The sequence below is a fragment of the Sinocyclocheilus anshuiensis genome, unplaced genomic scaffold (assembly GCF_001515605.1).
Source record: "Sinocyclocheilus anshuiensis isolate Anshui unplaced genomic scaffold, SAMN03320099.WGS_v1.1 scaffold1859, whole genome shotgun sequence".
Taxonomy (NCBI): Eukaryota; Metazoa; Chordata; class Actinopteri; order Cypriniformes; family Cyprinidae; genus Sinocyclocheilus; species Sinocyclocheilus anshuiensis.
Window position 1 is genome coordinate 187,628 of NW_015551109.1, and position 17,620 is coordinate 205,247.

Sequence of the window (17,620 nt, forward strand, 5' to 3'; positions counted from 1 at the left end):
TACTTGCTACATTGTTAGAAGAATGGCATCTACGCTAATATTAGTCTGTTTCTCTCTCATTCCGAGGTCACCGTAGCCACCAGATCCAGTCTGTATAAGATGGTCACTGCAGTCACCCGGATCCAGTACATATCCAGCCCAGATGGTGAATCAGCACCTAGAGAGGACCTCTAAAGCCCTGAATGTCAGCGGAGACCAGGACAACTAGATAAGCCCCAGAGACAGATCGCCAGTGAAGACCTTGTCTCCTAGACGGCCACCGTGACAAGACCACAGGAACCAGTTGAGTCCTCTGCACAATGTGACTTTGCTGCAGCCTGGAACTGAACTGCTGGTTTCGTCTGGCCAGAGGAGAACTGGCCCCCCAACTGAACCTGGTTTCTCCTAAGGTTTTTTCCTCCATTCTGCCACCGACGGTGTTTTGGTTCCTTGCCGCTGTCGCCTCTGGCTTGCTTAGTTGGGGACACTTAATTTCCAACGATATCGTCGACTTGATTGCACAGATACTATTTAAACTGAACTGAGCTGGATGATGACATGACTGAATTCAATGATGAACTGCCTTTAACTGCAAATTGAGTGTTTACTATTGTCATTTTGCATTATTGACAAACTATTTTCCTAATTAATGCTTTGACACAATCTGTATTGTTAAAAGCGCTATATAAATAAAGGTGACTTGACTTGACAGAAGGCCTGTAGTACGGCGGGCCGTGGCACAGAGGAGGGCACTTTAGGGATGTACCCCGGCCTGGGGTATAGAAAAGCTTTGGCCAAACCAGACACAAAGTCTAGGAAGGAGGGGGCCACTGACAGGGCCTGCAAATCTCTGACTCTCTTCAGTGATGAGAAGGCTAATAGGAAGACAGTCTTAAGTGTCAGAACTCGATCTGTAACCTCCTCCAGTGGTTCAAACGGAGGTTTGCAGAGAGCCTCCAAGACCATGGCCATGTCCCATGGGAGAACACGAGAGCATAACGGGGGCATCAGCCTCAGCGCATGTGTAAAGTGTAACCAGGGGCTGATTTCCCACAGACTGACCACCAAGAGGGGCATGGTAAGCAGCTATGGCCGCCACGTGCACCTTCAAGGTGGAGTGGGTCAACCCTGCGGAGAATCGAGCCTGCAGGAACTCCAGCACTGAACCAACCGGGCAGTTAATTGGGTCGAGCTGGCGATCTCCACACCAAAAAGTGAAGAGTTTCCATTTTAGGGCATACAGTTTCCTCGTTGAGGGAGCTCTGGATTGGAGGATGGTCTCAACAACCTCAGGTGAGAGACCATCGAGAAAGGAAATCAGGTCCGAGAACCATATTCAGCCCGGCCAGAATGGGGCTACTAGCAGCAGACGGACCCTGTCCCGGCACACTCTCTCCAGAACTCCCGGGAGCAGAGCAATCGCGGGGGAAGGTGTACAGACGAAGCCTCGGCCACGTCTGTACCATGGCATCCAGTCCGAGAGGAGCTGGATGAGTCAGAGAGGACCAGAGGGGACAGTGAGATTTCTCCCGAGTCGCAAACAGATCCACCTGAGCCTGGCCAAACATCCTCCAAATCTGACACACCACATCTGGGTGGAGTCTCCATTCCCCGGGCCTCGGCCCCTGTCTCGACAGGATGTCTGCTCCCTGACTGAGATGCCCAGGGATGCGTACTGCTCTCAGCGAAAGGAGCTTCCCTTGGGCCCACACAAGGAACTGGTGTGCCAGCCTGTAAAAGGGGTGCGAACGCAGACCTCCCCGGTGGTTGATGTAAGAGACCACCGCTGTGTTGTCGGTGCGCACCAACACATGGTGACCTCTTAGGTCTGGGAGGAAGTATCTTAGTGCATGAAGCACGGCCAGCATCTCCAGACAGTTGATGTGCCACGTGAGATGGCGACCACTCCACAGACCGCGGGCAGGGTGGCCACTCATGACCGCTCCCCAGTTGATGTAAGAGACCACCGCTGTGTTGTCGGTGCGCACCAACACATGGTGGCCTCTTAGGTCAGGGCGGAAGTGTTTCAGTGCTCGAAACACGGCTAACATCTCCAGGCAGTTGATGTGCCTCGTTAAGATGGCGGCTGCTCCACAGACTGCGGGCAGGGTGGCCACTCATTACCACACCCCAACCAGTGAAGGATGCGTCCGTCGTTAATGTTACGTGACGACAAGGAGCTCCCAGCACCGGGCCCTGTGACAAGAACCAACGTTTTCTCCACATGTCTAAGGCACGAAAACATCAGCTCGTGACCTTGATCATGCGAAGCGGATTTCCCCTAGGGAAAAGCACATGCTTTTATAGCTTCCTGGTCGCTATGTCACCCCGTCCGTGATGTCTCGCCCATCCATTGGACTGATTACACACGTGATTCAGAGCATGGTCACGCTGGTGGCGTTCCCAAAGCGTTTTGACGCAGCTCGAGTTCCTGAAGGGGAACATATTTTACATTCACTTAACATATTTTATTCAATATTTTTGCTCGAGCACCATGGTTTCATGCCTTTTTAAAAAAATCTTGTCTAATGCTTTAGATCCAACAGAATGTGGAGTTTTCAGCATCCAACATGAAATTAAAGAGATGTATCAGCTGAGCTTGTTTCAACTGTTTATTACCATTTTCTTAGGTTATTATTATTTTTTTACTCACATAGATATAGAATAGATATAGAATAAACCTTATCATCCATGTTTTTTCCCTACAGACCCCAAAGATAATATCCAAACAAGATCTATGTGGGCACAGTCGTAAATTCAAGAGGCCTAATTACTCAGACAGTGTTTGCATCATTTAAGAAAAGGGTCGTAACGCATACAGAATACAGAAAACCTCCTCTTGATCTATTGTGACTGACATTTTATTCAAGTCAGACGATCAGGATTATGGATGACACTGTACACATTTTGTTTGTTGGACTGTATATGTTATTACTATGACTGTAGATGATGCCTTCTCTCTAAGAGCCATCAGCATTCAGTGTTTATAGAAATAAATGAAAATTTCTACTTGAGAGTGTTTGACTAAGTCAGTATTTCTTTTTTAGGACAATTATCCATCTTTTTGATGTGAGATTGCGTTAAATATAAAGTAAGGTTTGCTGTTTTACACATACAACTGAAACATATCTAACCATTGCTCTGAAAGCTACATATTCAGTAAAGTTTGAAGTTGTAGACCCTTTTGAAAAGGCTACAAATGCAAAATATCAAGGAATTTTTTTTGTGCACACAAAACCCCTATTTAACTCAAGAGACACTAAGAAATTTACCATATGAATATAAAAAATTCCGCTTGGGACATTTGGCCATATTTTCGTAAATGTTGTTTTAAATAACTTTTTTCTTACACCACTTCATCTAGACCTCTTGTTCAGATAGCTGATGACGATGTTAACATTCTATTTGTCGTACCAATGACTCGTTTTTCTTCATAAGCATAAGCATCTACCTCGTGCTACAATTTTTCTGTTTTGGTCACTTTTGGCATATTTGCTAGCAGGATTATGTCTACATAGTACATACTACATCCTCTTGAAAAGGTTATAGACATAGTCTTTTATACAGGAAATATGTTTGCACAACAGAAATATGTATCAGTATAACGAATACCTAATACTGAAATCCTCTCTTCTAAACTATTGTAAACGTTTTTAATGTTGATTTTGATTGTCTATGAGAAAACGAGAACAAATACAGTATACGATAATTAAATGAAAGTCCTTCTACAAGAGAGTGTTTAAACTAAAATTGTGGTAAGCAGTTTTTTTAACATCTCTTAATTCTCTTAATTTTTCACAATTGTAAATCTTTGTTTAGTGGACAATCATCCCACTAACCTATTATAGTGATCCCGTTCATTAAATGGCAAATGGACACATGTCCCACTTGCAATTTAATTGTATGGGAACGCTTTAGGGGGTAAGTGGACACTCATCCCACTAATCTATTATAGTGATTCCCATTCATTAAATGGTAAAGGAACACTTGTCCCACTTGTAATTTATTGTATGGGAACACTAAGTGGTTAGTGGACAATCATCCCACTAACCTGTTATAGCTATTCCATTCATTAAATGGCAAATTGACACATATTCCACTTGCAATTTATTGTATGGGAACGCTTTAAGGGGTAAGTGGACAATCATCCCACTAAACTACTATAGTGGTCCTATTCATTAAATGGCAAGTTGACACATGTCCCAATTGCAATTTATTGTATGGGAAAGCTTTAAGTGGTTAGTGGACAATCATCCCACTAACCTATTACAGTGATCCCATTCATTAAATGGCAAATGGACTAGGGGTTGAACGACTTCTGATTTTTTGAAGTCGACTTTTATGTGATGAAAGTCGAGTCAAAGTCGACTAGTCGCTGATGACGTCATTAATGAACAAATAAGTATGGAACTGTGATAAACACCTTGTGCACAGCTATGGCATATGACACAGCGCTGCCCACATGACTGTTGCTCCTATAACAGCTTTTTTTATCAGTTCTTTTGTCTTTAAGTCGTTATATTTATCACAGATTTCTGCTCGTTCTAAATCAGATACAGATAAAGTAGCACAGTAAAGATTACATTAATATGAATGCATTAGTGAGAGCGATTGCGTGTGTGAATTCTACCTGGCAGCGTCTCTCTACTAGTAGTGAAGCTGTGGAATATAATCATTATGAAATATATGCTTGAACTTTTCAGTTTCTAAGCTATTTTATTGAGAAATCACAGAACAGTGTTGATAAATGTGGAAGTCCTTCAAAGATTTATTATCCTGTTGCGCCCTCTATAGGACCAGCGACTAGTCGACGTCAAGCTTAAAGCGTCATGGCAGAGCATTGAAGTCGACTAGTCGACTAGTCGATTAGTCGGTGCAACCCCTAAAATGGACACATGTCCCACTTGCAATTTATTATATGGGAACACTTTAGGGGATAAGTGGACACTCATCCAAATAATCTAATATATTGATCCCATTCATTAAATGGTAAATGAACACATGTCCCACTTGTAATTTATTGTATGGGAACACTATAAGTGGTTAGTGGACAATCATCCCACTAACCTGTTATAGCTATTCCATTCATTAAATGGCAAATGGACACATGTTCCACTTGCAATTTATTGTATGGGAACACTTTAAGGGGTAAGTGGACAATCGTCCCACTAAACTACTATAGCGATCCCATTCATTAAATGGCAAATGGACAGATGTCCCACTTGTAATTTATTGTATGGGAACACTTTAAGGGGTAAGTGGTCAATCATCCCACTAAACTACTATAGGGATCCTATTCAATCAATTACAAATGGACACAGATCCCAATTGCAACTTATTGTATGGGGTCGGTTTAAAAAGTTGGTGGACAATCATCCCACTAACCTGTTATAGGGATCCCATTCAATAAACTGCAAATGGACACAGATCCCAATAGCAACTTATTGAATGGGAACGCTTTAAGCGGTTAGTGGACAATCATCCCATTAACCTATTATAGAGAAGCCATTCATTAAATGGCAAATGGACACTTGCAATTTATTGTATAAGAACACTTTAGGTGGTTAGTGGACATTTGCCCACTTTAGTGGGTAATCGGATAAATATTGGGTCTGTGGGATGGGGCCATGGCTTGGCAGTTGTCAGCAGGGCATTTGCCCACTTTAATGGGTAATTGGACAAATAGTGGGTTTGTGGGATGGGTTGTGTCTTGGGAGTGGTCAGCGGAGGTCACCGGAACATTTGGCCACTATAGTGGGTAATCGGAGAAACAGTTGGCTTGGGGGTGGTCAGTGGGGGTGTGGGGGTCATTGAGCACTTTAGTGGGTAATTGGACAAATAGTGGGTTTGTGGGATGGGTTGTGTCTTGGGAGTGGTCAGCGGAGGTCACCGGAACATTTGGCCACTATAGTGGGTAATCGGAGAAACAGTTGGCTTGGGGGTGGTCAGTGGGGGTGTGGGGGTCATTGAGCACTTTAGTGGGTAATTGGACAAATAGTGGGTCTGTTGGACGGGGCGTGGCTTGGGACTGATCAGTGGGGGTCCGGGGGTCTTTGAGCACTTTAGTGGGTAATTGGACAAATAGTGGGTCCATGGGAAGGGGGCGTGGCTTGGGAGAGGTCAGCAGGGGTCCGGGGTTTATTGCACACTTTAGTGGGTAATTGGACAAATAGTGGGTTCGTGGGATGGGGGCGTGGCTTGGCAGTGGTCAGTGGGGGTCCGGGGGTCATTTGCCCACTTTAGTGGGTCAGCGGATAAATAGTGAGTTCGTGGTATGGGGGGAATCAAGAAAGCGTCCACCCCTAGACTATATGAATGGCCCAGAAGCCCATTGCAATAATCCTGGAGTTGTATGGTGGTGCTGCCACACAGGGGATGAAGGCAGTACTGCTTTTGGGGGCCTCAGAATTCGGGGGGCTCCCGTCGGACCCCCAGTGGGTTCAGGCCTCCCAAAACCCACCCGAGGACATCGGGCAGCCGGGAAGGGTCGGCGGGGGGTGCCAGCCGGTCCCCCAAAAATTTTGGGTGGGCGGGGCGCAGCATCTACGAACCCCCGTTCGCAAACCCCTTAGCCAATGACCGTTTGGACATGTTTTAAAATTTTGTGCTTATTAGAGTTTACACTTGCATAGTTTGCAAGAAAACCCGCTGATAATTTGAGAGATAATATCTCGCTGAATCCATTAAAGTGCACGTTTTATGACTGTTGAAGGCGTTATGTCCTTGGTTGTTTGATGCCTACAGCCCCAACCTACATTCAGAATTCTGTATTTAAATAAGGTTTGGGGGGACTCAGTTATATGCAGGAGCCATTTCTATATTGTTACAACGCTGCTCCAACAACTCCTGAAACAAGAGCGATGTCTGCAACACTGCCAAGAAGTTCTGTTGAAACGGATGAAAATACGCACTGGGAAAGACATGGTCTGACAAAGATTGTCCGTGAAGACGAAGATTTTGTGAAACAAGATTTCACTGTGTCTGATGATCGTGTGGGGAGATTTGTGTTTGACAAGACATTGCGGACTATGAAACGCTACGTTTTGAAATCTTATGAGGAATATACATCCGAATGCGACTACCTGCTTTTGACCACCATAGACTGGACATACTTCTACAATCAAATTTGGAGAAACTTTATTATGGATGAAAACATTTGGTTAATTTTCCAGTGGGATGGTGCAACACCGGGTATGCTGTACTGTGCGACAAAGCCACCAGACTACATATCCACATCTTCCTGTTGGAACAAAACGCTTCATGACCAAAATTATCTTATGCTGGTAAATAAACGTTGGGAGGATTCTGAAACAAACTTTTTGTCTCAAAGCAGCGATGAGCCTGACTCTGATGAGTATGATCGTGACTGGCCTCTTCCTGAGATCAACCCCTTCAAATGTTGCAAAACGAGACTATATTTCAAGCAAAGCGACGTACCTGTGTTAAACACCATTTTCTCAACGATAGACGAGCTGTTTCAGTCGTTACATTTATTTTAAACCAAATGATCAGTCTGTGTATTCAGTATAATTGTGTATTCGGTGTAACAAATCTGAACAACCGGTCAAAGCACACCCCTGCAGGCCCACCTTCACCCGGGGGATGCGCCGGACTATAGTGCAATTGATCTGTAACATGATTGGATGAGTATCTACAGACTTTTTGACATGTTTGATTTATTTGTTTCAGGTGTATATAGGTATTAGCAAGTCAGTTTTGTGTCAGTTTGAACATGGTTGGAGAGTGATTTTGTGACTAAATGTGTTGTTTGTTCATAATATGTTTGTATTATATTGTTTATATTCATTCTATATTTATTGTTCATTTTTATTTTGATATGTTTATTGATTTCATGTAAATGTAAGAGATTTGAACTCAATGTGCTGGACAGTTGTTGTTAATCTGATGTCTATGATTATCAGTATAATCAATCAAGTGTTCTATTCATCATGAAAACTGAAAAAAAAAAACATTTTGACATCATATTGTTGTCCCATGCTTTATTTAAAATTACTATTTAATATAATGTAAATGTAATGTATGTTATTCTTGCACTGACTATATTTTGTTACAGTATATAGTTGTAATACTTTTGTTTTTATGTATTTTCAGTGTTTTATAATGCATCCCAATTTCATACATGAAAGTACAGTTTTGTTTTACTTTTGGTGTTGTTCATTATTTAAGGTAATGTATATACCATTATCTTAAGTGAAAATTATTAAAAAGCTGTCTTTTCCAAGACAATTATATGTAAAATATGTGACAGATTCCTTTAATGCTATAAGTTCTGAATTTATTTACAGTTACATGAAATATAAAATGTTACAGTTACATGTAATAAAATATATATAAAACAATGTAAACAATATTCAATATAAACTAGTTAATATATATATATATAAAAAAAACTATATTATGTTTAAACATGAAATATTTGACCGATGCACAAAATAACTATATAGAATAAACAATATGCAATATAAACTGTAGTTACATGAAATGTAACTCTAAAAATAAAAACGACACAACAGTGGTCCTAGTTGAACTTCAGAACAGCAAGACAAAGTTCACTCTTGTGAGTCCACAACTGTGGTAAAGTGTTCATAGCTGGTGTACACTCTGTTGTCAAATCCTTTGGAGGTCGACATCATTTTCATGGGACAAAAAGTCTTCTTTTTATATTTTTTGTGTCCCTGAGTGGGTTGGTGGCAAAGTGTGCAAATGGGCAAGTGGTGTACACGTGAAAGCTTTGCTAACTTGAGTAAGAATGACTGTGTTTTTTCTTTTGTACATTGTTGCTCTGGACCAGACTGAAGGGGTGTCAGCACTCTGTGACGTGTCAGTCTGACTGGAAGACACTGTCACAGGTGTGGCGTACATGAAATAGAATAAAACTTGAATTAATTAAAATACAATACAAAAACAATATTCAATATAAACGTCACAAGTTACAATAAGTATAAAATATTAGTTACGTGATATAGAAAACATTTAAAAAGCAACGTGAAAGCTTTGCTCCAACTTGAGTAAGAATGACTGTGTTTTTTCTTTTGTATATTGTTGCTCTAGACCAGACTGAAGGGGTGTCAGCACTCTGTGACGTGTCAGTCTGGCTGGAAGACACTGTCACAGGTGTGGCGTTGGTGGACGTGGCCGGAATAACTTGTGTAGGAGCAGTGGATGAAGTGATTCTAGGTAGAGGTCTGAAGATGGTAGACATGGCTTGAGTTTTCTGCTGGGGTAAGTCAGACGTCAGTGAAGATTCAGGGTGTTTTGCCTGGGACGGGTTTTTTGGAGCTGGCATCACCATGTCTGATCGTTCTTTTAAGACTTTGGTCCCTGCCTTGCTGGGAATGTGTTCATACACAATCTGTTGGTAGTCAGGTGGAGGGAGAACCGACGGCTGACATGGTGCTGGAGGTAAGTCTTTTGAGGAGACCGACGCAGTCTTTGATATTGTGGCTGATGGCATTCTTGTTGACTGCAGGTTGATGAGCCTCTCCTGATGACGGATAAAATCCCGGACCGTCTTGATGTTAATCTTTGGTAGAGGAATACCCACTTTACTCAGCACTGGATCCTCCACCAATATGCAGTGCTGAATTATCTTGTAGGCCTTCAGGATGGATGTTTTTTCCAGGCTCGTTTTGGAACTGTGAGGTAACCCCAACCAGAGAAGTTTGACGAGCGTGTACATTAGTCTGTTGTGATGAGCACTGATGTCCTGTTGTGCCGGTGCATAGCGTTTGGCCATCTTGACTCGTTGAATCACAGCAGCATCAGCAAGATCGTCCCACTTTGTGCGGCAATACAATGTGTTACCCCAGTGTGTTCTGTACAGCTGATGAAACTTCTGTGGTTGCTTGTCATGTTCCTCGACAGCGTGCCATGCGGCGATGAGCCTGTTCCTGTGCTCCGTCGTCAGGCTCAGCTTATTCGCAGTCAGGCCAATCTTCACCAGCAGAGAGCAGAAGTTTTCCAGCTGCTGGAATCCAGGCAGCGGGTTGGGGCTACAGGCATCCTCCTGTTGGAAAGTACAACAATCACGTTAAGCTAAAATGTTTGCATCAATTGGCTTCATTTTAAAATCAGTCAACACTCAGACTAAAAAGACTGAATAAATGCTAGTGGTGCATTCAGGTGAACAGAAAATGACTCACAAAGGCCGGAGGGTGAGCAGTGGTGGTTTCCTCCATGGTAAGGGTTATGTGGGCTGGGTCAGCAGTCACCCTGTCCTGCTCTGCCTCTGGGTAGCTCTGGTAGGCCTCATCGTCCTCATCGGGGTCAGGCTGGTCAGGCTGAACCACCTCCTCCTCTGGACTGGGTCCGTCCTTTGAGAGGTCACTGAGGGAGAAGGCACCAGATTCACCTGTGCTTTGGCTGAAGAGGTACTCCAAACCAAGCAGCTCATTTGATGTCACAGCAGCAGGGGCGCGGAAATTCTCCTCCACAGTTTCTCCAAACAGCTGCTGGCAGCGGGTGTTGAGGCGCTCAATCAGAGGCGCAGAGTAGGATCTGAGATTTCTCCCTTTGCCACCAAACACAGCTTCAGAACTGCGGTCCGAGTTCCAACGAGCGATTCCACTAATCAGGTAAACCTGATAAGGACGTGCAGCACAGTGGGGACCTTGAAATGACAGAAAAGGGCATTCAAATCATGACATGACCCAAAGCAGTGTTTATTTGCAGCAGGATATAAAGGAACTACACCACAAAAAGCACGACGGATGGCACAGCAGGCGAGTATGTCAGGTGAGTATGATGCAGTTCGGCAGGCACAGATAGAGAACTAGTGAGCAGGTAAGTACACCAGGTATATATGAAAGACAGAGCAGATAATCTGACCGTAAGCAGGGTATGGGTGGACGGCTGCTACAGTGTGGTCTTCAAAGATACAATTGGTGTGCATCGTATAAAGGTAAGGACTGAATGTCTGAAAACATGTTGCGCATTTGTTTAACTTGTACCTAGTATCATGTGAGGCAGAACTTTGTGGAAACCTTCCAGGCTGTTGCTTCCACGGAGACACTTGTAATAAGGAACGTCCACCCCGTTGATGTTGGTGCTATGAGACACTCTGTACATGCTCATCTCTGGAGGATCCTGAATGGACTCAAGGTGTCTTTGCTGGCCTTCCCACACACCGTCTATTGCTTCTGTAAAGAAATCACAATAAATATTTAAACACAAGATAGTATGCATGTGTCAACAGTAAATGATAAATAGATATACAGTTATATAGCCTACTGTTTATTTATAATATACACTAACAGCACAGTATATAGTGAAACAATAAATGTAGATCATATAGTTTCTATGTTCTGCATATGCTTTTCTTGTATGTTTTCATCAAATTATTTACCTGGCGACTTGTAGAGGCTGACTCCACTTTCGTCTAGCCCAGCAGGATCTTTGAGCTCATCTATGGCTATCTGGACGAGCCGGAAGGTCTCCTGAGCCCCAAGTGTGACTCTGCGAACATGGTGCTTCAGCTGTTCCCTGGATACATAAAGTCGCACCATGTCTTCATCAGTCACCGTGTCAAAAGCTGTCGGGTCCTTTGCTCTGACAGCCTTGATGAGCAGCTCCAAGTCTGCGCGGTTGTAGGCCAGCACCGCTCCTGCTAGGGCAGACTTGAACACAGCATACTTGGAGTGGCTGTCTGTGCGAATGGCTGCATCAAAGCGATGTATCCAGTGGAAAATGTCCAAACGCACCACCATGCCATTCTCCACCCACGTCTGGAACAAGCTCTCCACAGTGGTCGGGCCTTGTGAACGACAATACCCACGGTCAACGTACAAGATCTTGGGCACAGGTTGATTGGCCTGGTGGAAGCGGTCCATTACTCCCTGACACATGGGCTTCAGACACTCGGTGGACTCTTCACAGGTAAGAACAAATGAGACAATCTGTGAATGCTCATTGCCTATGCTGGTGAACCACTCTGCTGTGCCTTTACCCTCTCCAGACAGCTTCTTCACCACCTGCAAGATGTGAGAGACTGAGATTTACACTTCACACTATGGCTACGTAAATACATTTGCATTCAAAACAGTGTACATACGTATTAAAGGAACAGACCAAAAATGAAAACTCTTTCTGTATCTGTCATTGTGTTTAACAGAGGAAAGTCAGTCACAATGGTTTGGATCAACGTGACGGTGAGTAAATAATGAAAAAAAAATTCTAAACCATGTTTTATACGTTTCGTATCGCTGTATGTACCTTTTTAGTGGAGTCCATTTTTAGCACTGTGCCAAAAGTGGAGAGAATCTGGTTCCTGTAGTCCTGTACATTGTTGGCCTCTGCCAGCAGGAAGGCATGACGAAGCAGGCGAGCAGAGGGAAGCTCTCTTTGAGGAGGTGGAGCCTCAAACGTGTGTCCTAAGGCCGAAACGATTCCCCCAGGCTTCACGAGAGTCATGAGGACTGTGGTGTACAGGTCTTTCCTGTGGAGATACTCCTCAACGTGATTCTCCTGGATTTGTCTCCACACTTTGACCATGGTGTTCCCTTCAGTCCGGTCCCTCAGAAGCTGCACCACGTTCTTGTCCACACCACGCCTGTAAAGTGTGATAATTAATATGCCAACTAATTCAAGGCATGTTAGGTTTACACCAATGTTTAGTGTACTCACTTGTCTGTCAGAATAGCAGGGAACATGGCTTGGTGAGCCTCATTAAGTTGACACAGAATGGTGGAATCCCACGCCAACCACCTGCCCACCTTGCCACTGCCGCCACCCCTGGCTGCTTTTGTACACGGGCCGCAGCACAGGACCTCTGTTATTATACAGTACCAGCTGGATACGTCACAAATGTGATGAACCTGCAATATATAAAAAAAAATTTTTTAAAACCCACAGTGCATTGTTTTATTTGATCTGTAGGTGTATTTACATAATAAAAAATAATTTAATTGTTGTATACCAACTGTAATATTAACTAATCTAATAAATAATATGTAATACCTTGGTGTGGTAGCCTGATTTGTAGAGGTACACATTCTTTCCTTGACCCACACATTCTTCTCCTCGAGGACACTTCAGTGAGAATTTCCAAACTCCAACGGGCCGCCACACAAAGATGCGACCCCGAAAGAAGAGATGTGGAGTTGGCACACTACCACTGATGTAGCCTGGAGGTTCTGGAGGGTAAAACCACATGTGGTCTGATTTTATTACACGCCGCCTCTTCAATACCGCAGCATTGTCGCGATACACCTGAATAGGGCCAAAGAGTCCTCGCTCGGTGTCGTCCTTCACCCAGGAGAGGTCAGCTGGTGGAATGCCATTGGGATTTTCCCACAGTCGCACCCAGCCCTCCAGCTCGACCTGAAACATGTCAAACCAGAAAACATAATTACATAACAATACATGTGTAATATCACTCCAACTTTTAGCATTTATGTTTAATTGTGTATGTAAATATTACTCACTGGGGAGTCACTCTGTGATGGTTCTACTGGGAAAACACGAGTAAAGGCTGTGGATGAGGACTTCTTTGATGAAGGCGTGGATGAGGACTTGTTTGAAGGTGTGGATGTGGCTGCGGATGACGCTGTGGCTGCTGATGATGCTGTGGATGAGGATTTATTTGAAGGTGTGGATGAAGACTTCTTTGAGGACTTCTTTGATGAAAGTGTGGATGAGGACTTCTTTGAAGGTGCGGATGACGCTGTGGCTGCTGATGATGCTGTGGATGAGGATTTATTTGAAGGTGTGGATGAGGACTTCTTTGAGGACTTCTTTGATGAAGGTGTGGATGAGGACTTCTTTGAAGGTGTGGATGTGGCTGCGGATGACTCTGTGGCTGCTGAGGATGCTGTGGATGAGGATTTATTTGAAGGTGTAGATGAGGACTTCTTTGAAGGTGTGGATGTGGCTGCGGATGACGCTGTGGCTGCCGCTGGGGCTGCTGATGATGCTGTGGACGAGGAGGATTTTGTGTATGTAGTTGTGAATGAGGATGATGTTGTGGAAGCTGTGGACTCCGATTCGATCACCTCCAATAAGTGGGTGTCATCCAGCCATGAGGGGTCACTGATGGAAGAGCTCGACATCTGTATAACAAATGTAAATAATAACATTCTGATTAACATTTTTTTTTATCATGAAAGATATAATGTGCTGTATGTGCTGAAAACATTAATTTATTGTTGTGGGAATACGGTTTGTGATTCAGACGACTTACTTGACTCTTCTTGTCATAAATGTATGTCCTAAATCTTTTCATCTGCACACTGGTGATGTGGGTTACAGGTGTATTTAGCCACTGGCTGACAGAGCTGTATGCCTTCGGTATCGAATCCCTCTGGCTCATATTAAAATCATCTGGCCTGTCGTTCTGTGCAGAATATAGGCTATAGAGCTCCCACATCTCCTGGAAGGTATGGTTCTCGAAACCCTTTTGTCCATAAACATATCGGTGGATGTTGGCCTCCAGGACGATTGATACTTCTGGAAAGCTCTCTGCGTACTCTGCCAGATGGTCTTTTATCCATTGATTTTGTACTTTCGCCTTTCCAAGTTTTTTAGAGAGTTCTTCTCTGTGCTTGTCAATCAAACTGCAATTACATGCATCAGTTGCAAAATTAGCACCTAAACTTTACAAAGACAAAAAAAAAAATAGACTACACAGCGATAACAACAATATACTTCTATAAATATTCAGAGAGATTATTTGCTATCAGCATCTTTTTAAAAATATGACTTCTGTAAAAACTTTATATAGAATACGCTTACTACTTCATGTAGCCCACATCATTTGACACAAGCCAGGGAAACGGGGCATTGAGATATTGGCCCAAGGGTAGCACCAGCTTCCCCAGACACTGCTGTCGTGATGGTACTGCAATGCCTTCAGCACGAAGGGCCCTTTGGGCATGGGGTAGGGCAGTGGACTCATTGAGCAGCTGATCAGGGGGTAGAGGAAAATTCATTCTTCTGTCTCTGTAGGCACGGGCCTCATTTGTCGCCACCAATAAAGCCTGCTGACGACCCAGTGGAGCATTGGGGTTTTGGAGACGGATAACTGGCTTCGGCATATCAAGGTACACTGAAAAAAAACAAAACAACAACATTGAAGGTGACAATATTTTACTCATAATAATAACAACTCATAACAGTAAGATTTCAAGTTTTTTCACCAGCTAATTAGCAATATATTGCCTTTCAAGCCTCATAAATCTCACAAACATAATTAATATTCATGTGCAAAGATAAATTACAGGTGGTCATTGAAGGTGACAGTATTGTACTCCTAATAATAACTCATTACAGTAAGATTTCTATTTTTTTTCACCAGCTAATTAGCAATATATTGCCTTTCGAGTCTCATAAATCTCACAAACATCACAATTAATATTCATGTGCAAAGATAAATTACAGGTGGTCACTGCAGTTATTCTCATAGTAATATATGTATGATTATTAAGCGTGCTTAGTGTAATTTCATTCATCTTTTCACTTAACCATTCCTTATCTACCGAAGTATGATTTATTACACCATGCAATAGTTGGCAATAGGTTAACTGTAACTATAGTCCGTAAAAACCTGTGTTTTAATGTTTTATTTAGAAGCACATTTGCAAAAATAATACTATCACAATGCTAATAGTAGTAACGTACACAATGTAAACATAGAAAAGTAAATGTACTGTGTACTGTAACATCAAGCCAGATGTGACGCGATGTGGACAATTAACAGATGTCAATATAATGACTTACCTTTTTCTCACTTTTTCGTGTAGAATCTTGTTTGTTTTTTGCCGATCGAAGACGCGTGCTAGCGCACGTCACTGATAGCTGTCAATCACCTCTTGAAAGTAGCGCGTGAGGCCTGTGATTGGTAGTCTGCAGTCGATGCCGGCGTGTGACTGGTAGTCTGCGGTCGGGTGACTGTAGACTCTCGGCCAATCCAATCGCGTAAAAGTCTGCGGTCACCGTAGACTTTGCACGACTGTAGAAACAACCCCTGCGATCCGCCTCCACTTTGAGTGCAACACCCCCATCTCAACAACCAACCAACAGCCGAAACGTAGAAACAAGACCTCTGCCCCAACAATTTATTTAGCTCGAGTGTACAACGCAATACAAAAGATCCGTCACAACTTCCTCATGACCAAGTCTATGCTAAATCACACCCCCTGTGAGCAAAGAGCGGCTGTTCTTTGCGGCTGTGCTGCGGGAAAAACATGTCATGTAATAGACTTCATAGACTCTACGTTTAAACGGCATTACCGAGGATAAATGATTATACGGTCATCGAGCACGTGTGCAATCTGAATCATGATTGTACAGGGGATACCAAACGTGTAACAAATCTTGAGAACGAAATGATAATTGTAAGAAGCCTGAAAAAAAAAAATCCATGGCCTGATTTGACGAGCATGTTCATTTACAGCAAAGAGCCAATCTGTGTAACCACCAGAAAAATTCTGGATGTGATGTCTGTGTAGCATTTGGACCAATCAGACACACAACTATTTGTTATATTTAACAAATAATATCTAACACCCCCTCACCTAAACAAAGAGCCAATAACGAGGGTCTATGGACCCTTCCCCCGAAATGCATCTAACACCTCAGAAAGGCAGAACAGACCTCTGGTTCCATGGCAACCAATGCTGATATCACTGGTTTTATTGCCCAAAGGAATGTGGGCAGAGAAACTCACTCATTTTCCTCATAGGAAAGACACATAATGCCCAGAGAAATGGACTGTTCTCTAATTAATTCATAGGAAAACCTTTCTTTGAATGAACACGCATATCCTTCAGGTCATTGTGTATGCTTTTACTGTCCTTGTATATTGTCTTTTATATTGTATACTGTTTTATGCAGGCTTAGGATAGAACCACTCGTTCATGTCATCTTACCTATATATAATCCTACCATGTTTAGTATCTATGAATTCGTCTTCTGATGATCTAAACGAGAGTGTATATTATATGTTGGTACATAGGCAATATATTAGTGTTCTAAGAATTTTTAGTAATTTTGATTCAAGTTCCATATGCAAATTACCATGCTCTCACACAAAGGGTCATAAAACTCCCCAGTATTTCCAAACTCCCGCTTGGAATTTCAGCCTTTCTCATTGGACAAGCTCATCCTGAGAGGCGTGAATCTTGTCAGGCCTTAAAGGCCTCACATCAGTGACCTGATTATCAAATGGTACCATAGCTTCATGTTTTTATTTATCTTCTTTTTACTGTCTAAGCTTTAACCCTTTTCCTATACCAGCTGTATTCGTGTCTGTGTGTGTGTGTGTGTATGTGTATGTTAGACTAGTTTAAATGTTTATGTAGTTAATAAAGTCTTACTTGTAACACACTTGACGTGGTTAATTGTTTGCTCATAACTGGAGTCCCTAATCATGCAGATTTTTGCTACATGCTCTGAGTAGTATTGTACAGTAAGAAAGTTATTTTCCTTAACCAGGAAATTAACGTTCTTAGAATTGAGGATCTAAATATTTATAATTAATTATAACTAGTTATGGTTATGATTAATTATTCATATTTCCCCTTTGAGCTGATTCGCTATTCGCTACAGGGAGAACGCAAGGCGTGATAAAACAAAGGTTACGAGCTTAAAACACTGTCAACCTAAAAGCTAAAAGTGGATAGTCCAG

The 17,620-nt window shown here is 42.8% G+C and overlaps 1 protein-coding gene and 1 pseudogene across 1 annotated transcript; both read right to left on the reverse strand.

Annotated features, from left to right (window-relative positions):
* Window positions 1-8,549: 8,549 nt before the first annotated feature.
* LOC107662936 (uncharacterized) lies at window positions 8,550-13,326 on the reverse strand (annotated as a pseudogene).
* Window positions 13,327-14,022: 696 nt separating this feature from the next.
* Window positions 14,023-15,029, reverse strand: LOC107662937 (uncharacterized). The gene is made up of 3 exons (XM_016453076.1): window positions 14,728-15,029; window positions 14,177-14,549; window positions 14,023-14,073 (listed from the first exon to the last, which is right to left on the reverse strand). The coding sequence occupies exons 1-3, from the start codon at window positions 15,027-15,029 to the stop codon at window positions 14,023-14,025; spliced, it is 726 nt and encodes a 241-aa protein (XP_016308562.1).
* Window positions 15,030-17,620: the final 2,591 nt, after the last annotated feature.

Bases quoted from the DNA above. Each gene is read 5' to 3' on its own strand.
- LOC107662937 (XM_016453076.1), bottom strand. From the start codon at position 15,029: ATGCCGAAGCCAGTTATCCGTCTCCAAAACCCCAATGCTCCACTGGGT. The intron at 14,550-14,727 runs GTAAGCGTATTC...ATGTAATTGCAG, and splicing joins GATGTGGGCTACATGAAGTA to TTTGATTGACAAGCACAGAG. The intron at 14,074-14,176 runs GTAAGTCGTCTG...AATGTTAATCAG, and splicing joins TTTATGACAAGAAGAGTCAA to AATGTTATTATTTACATTTG.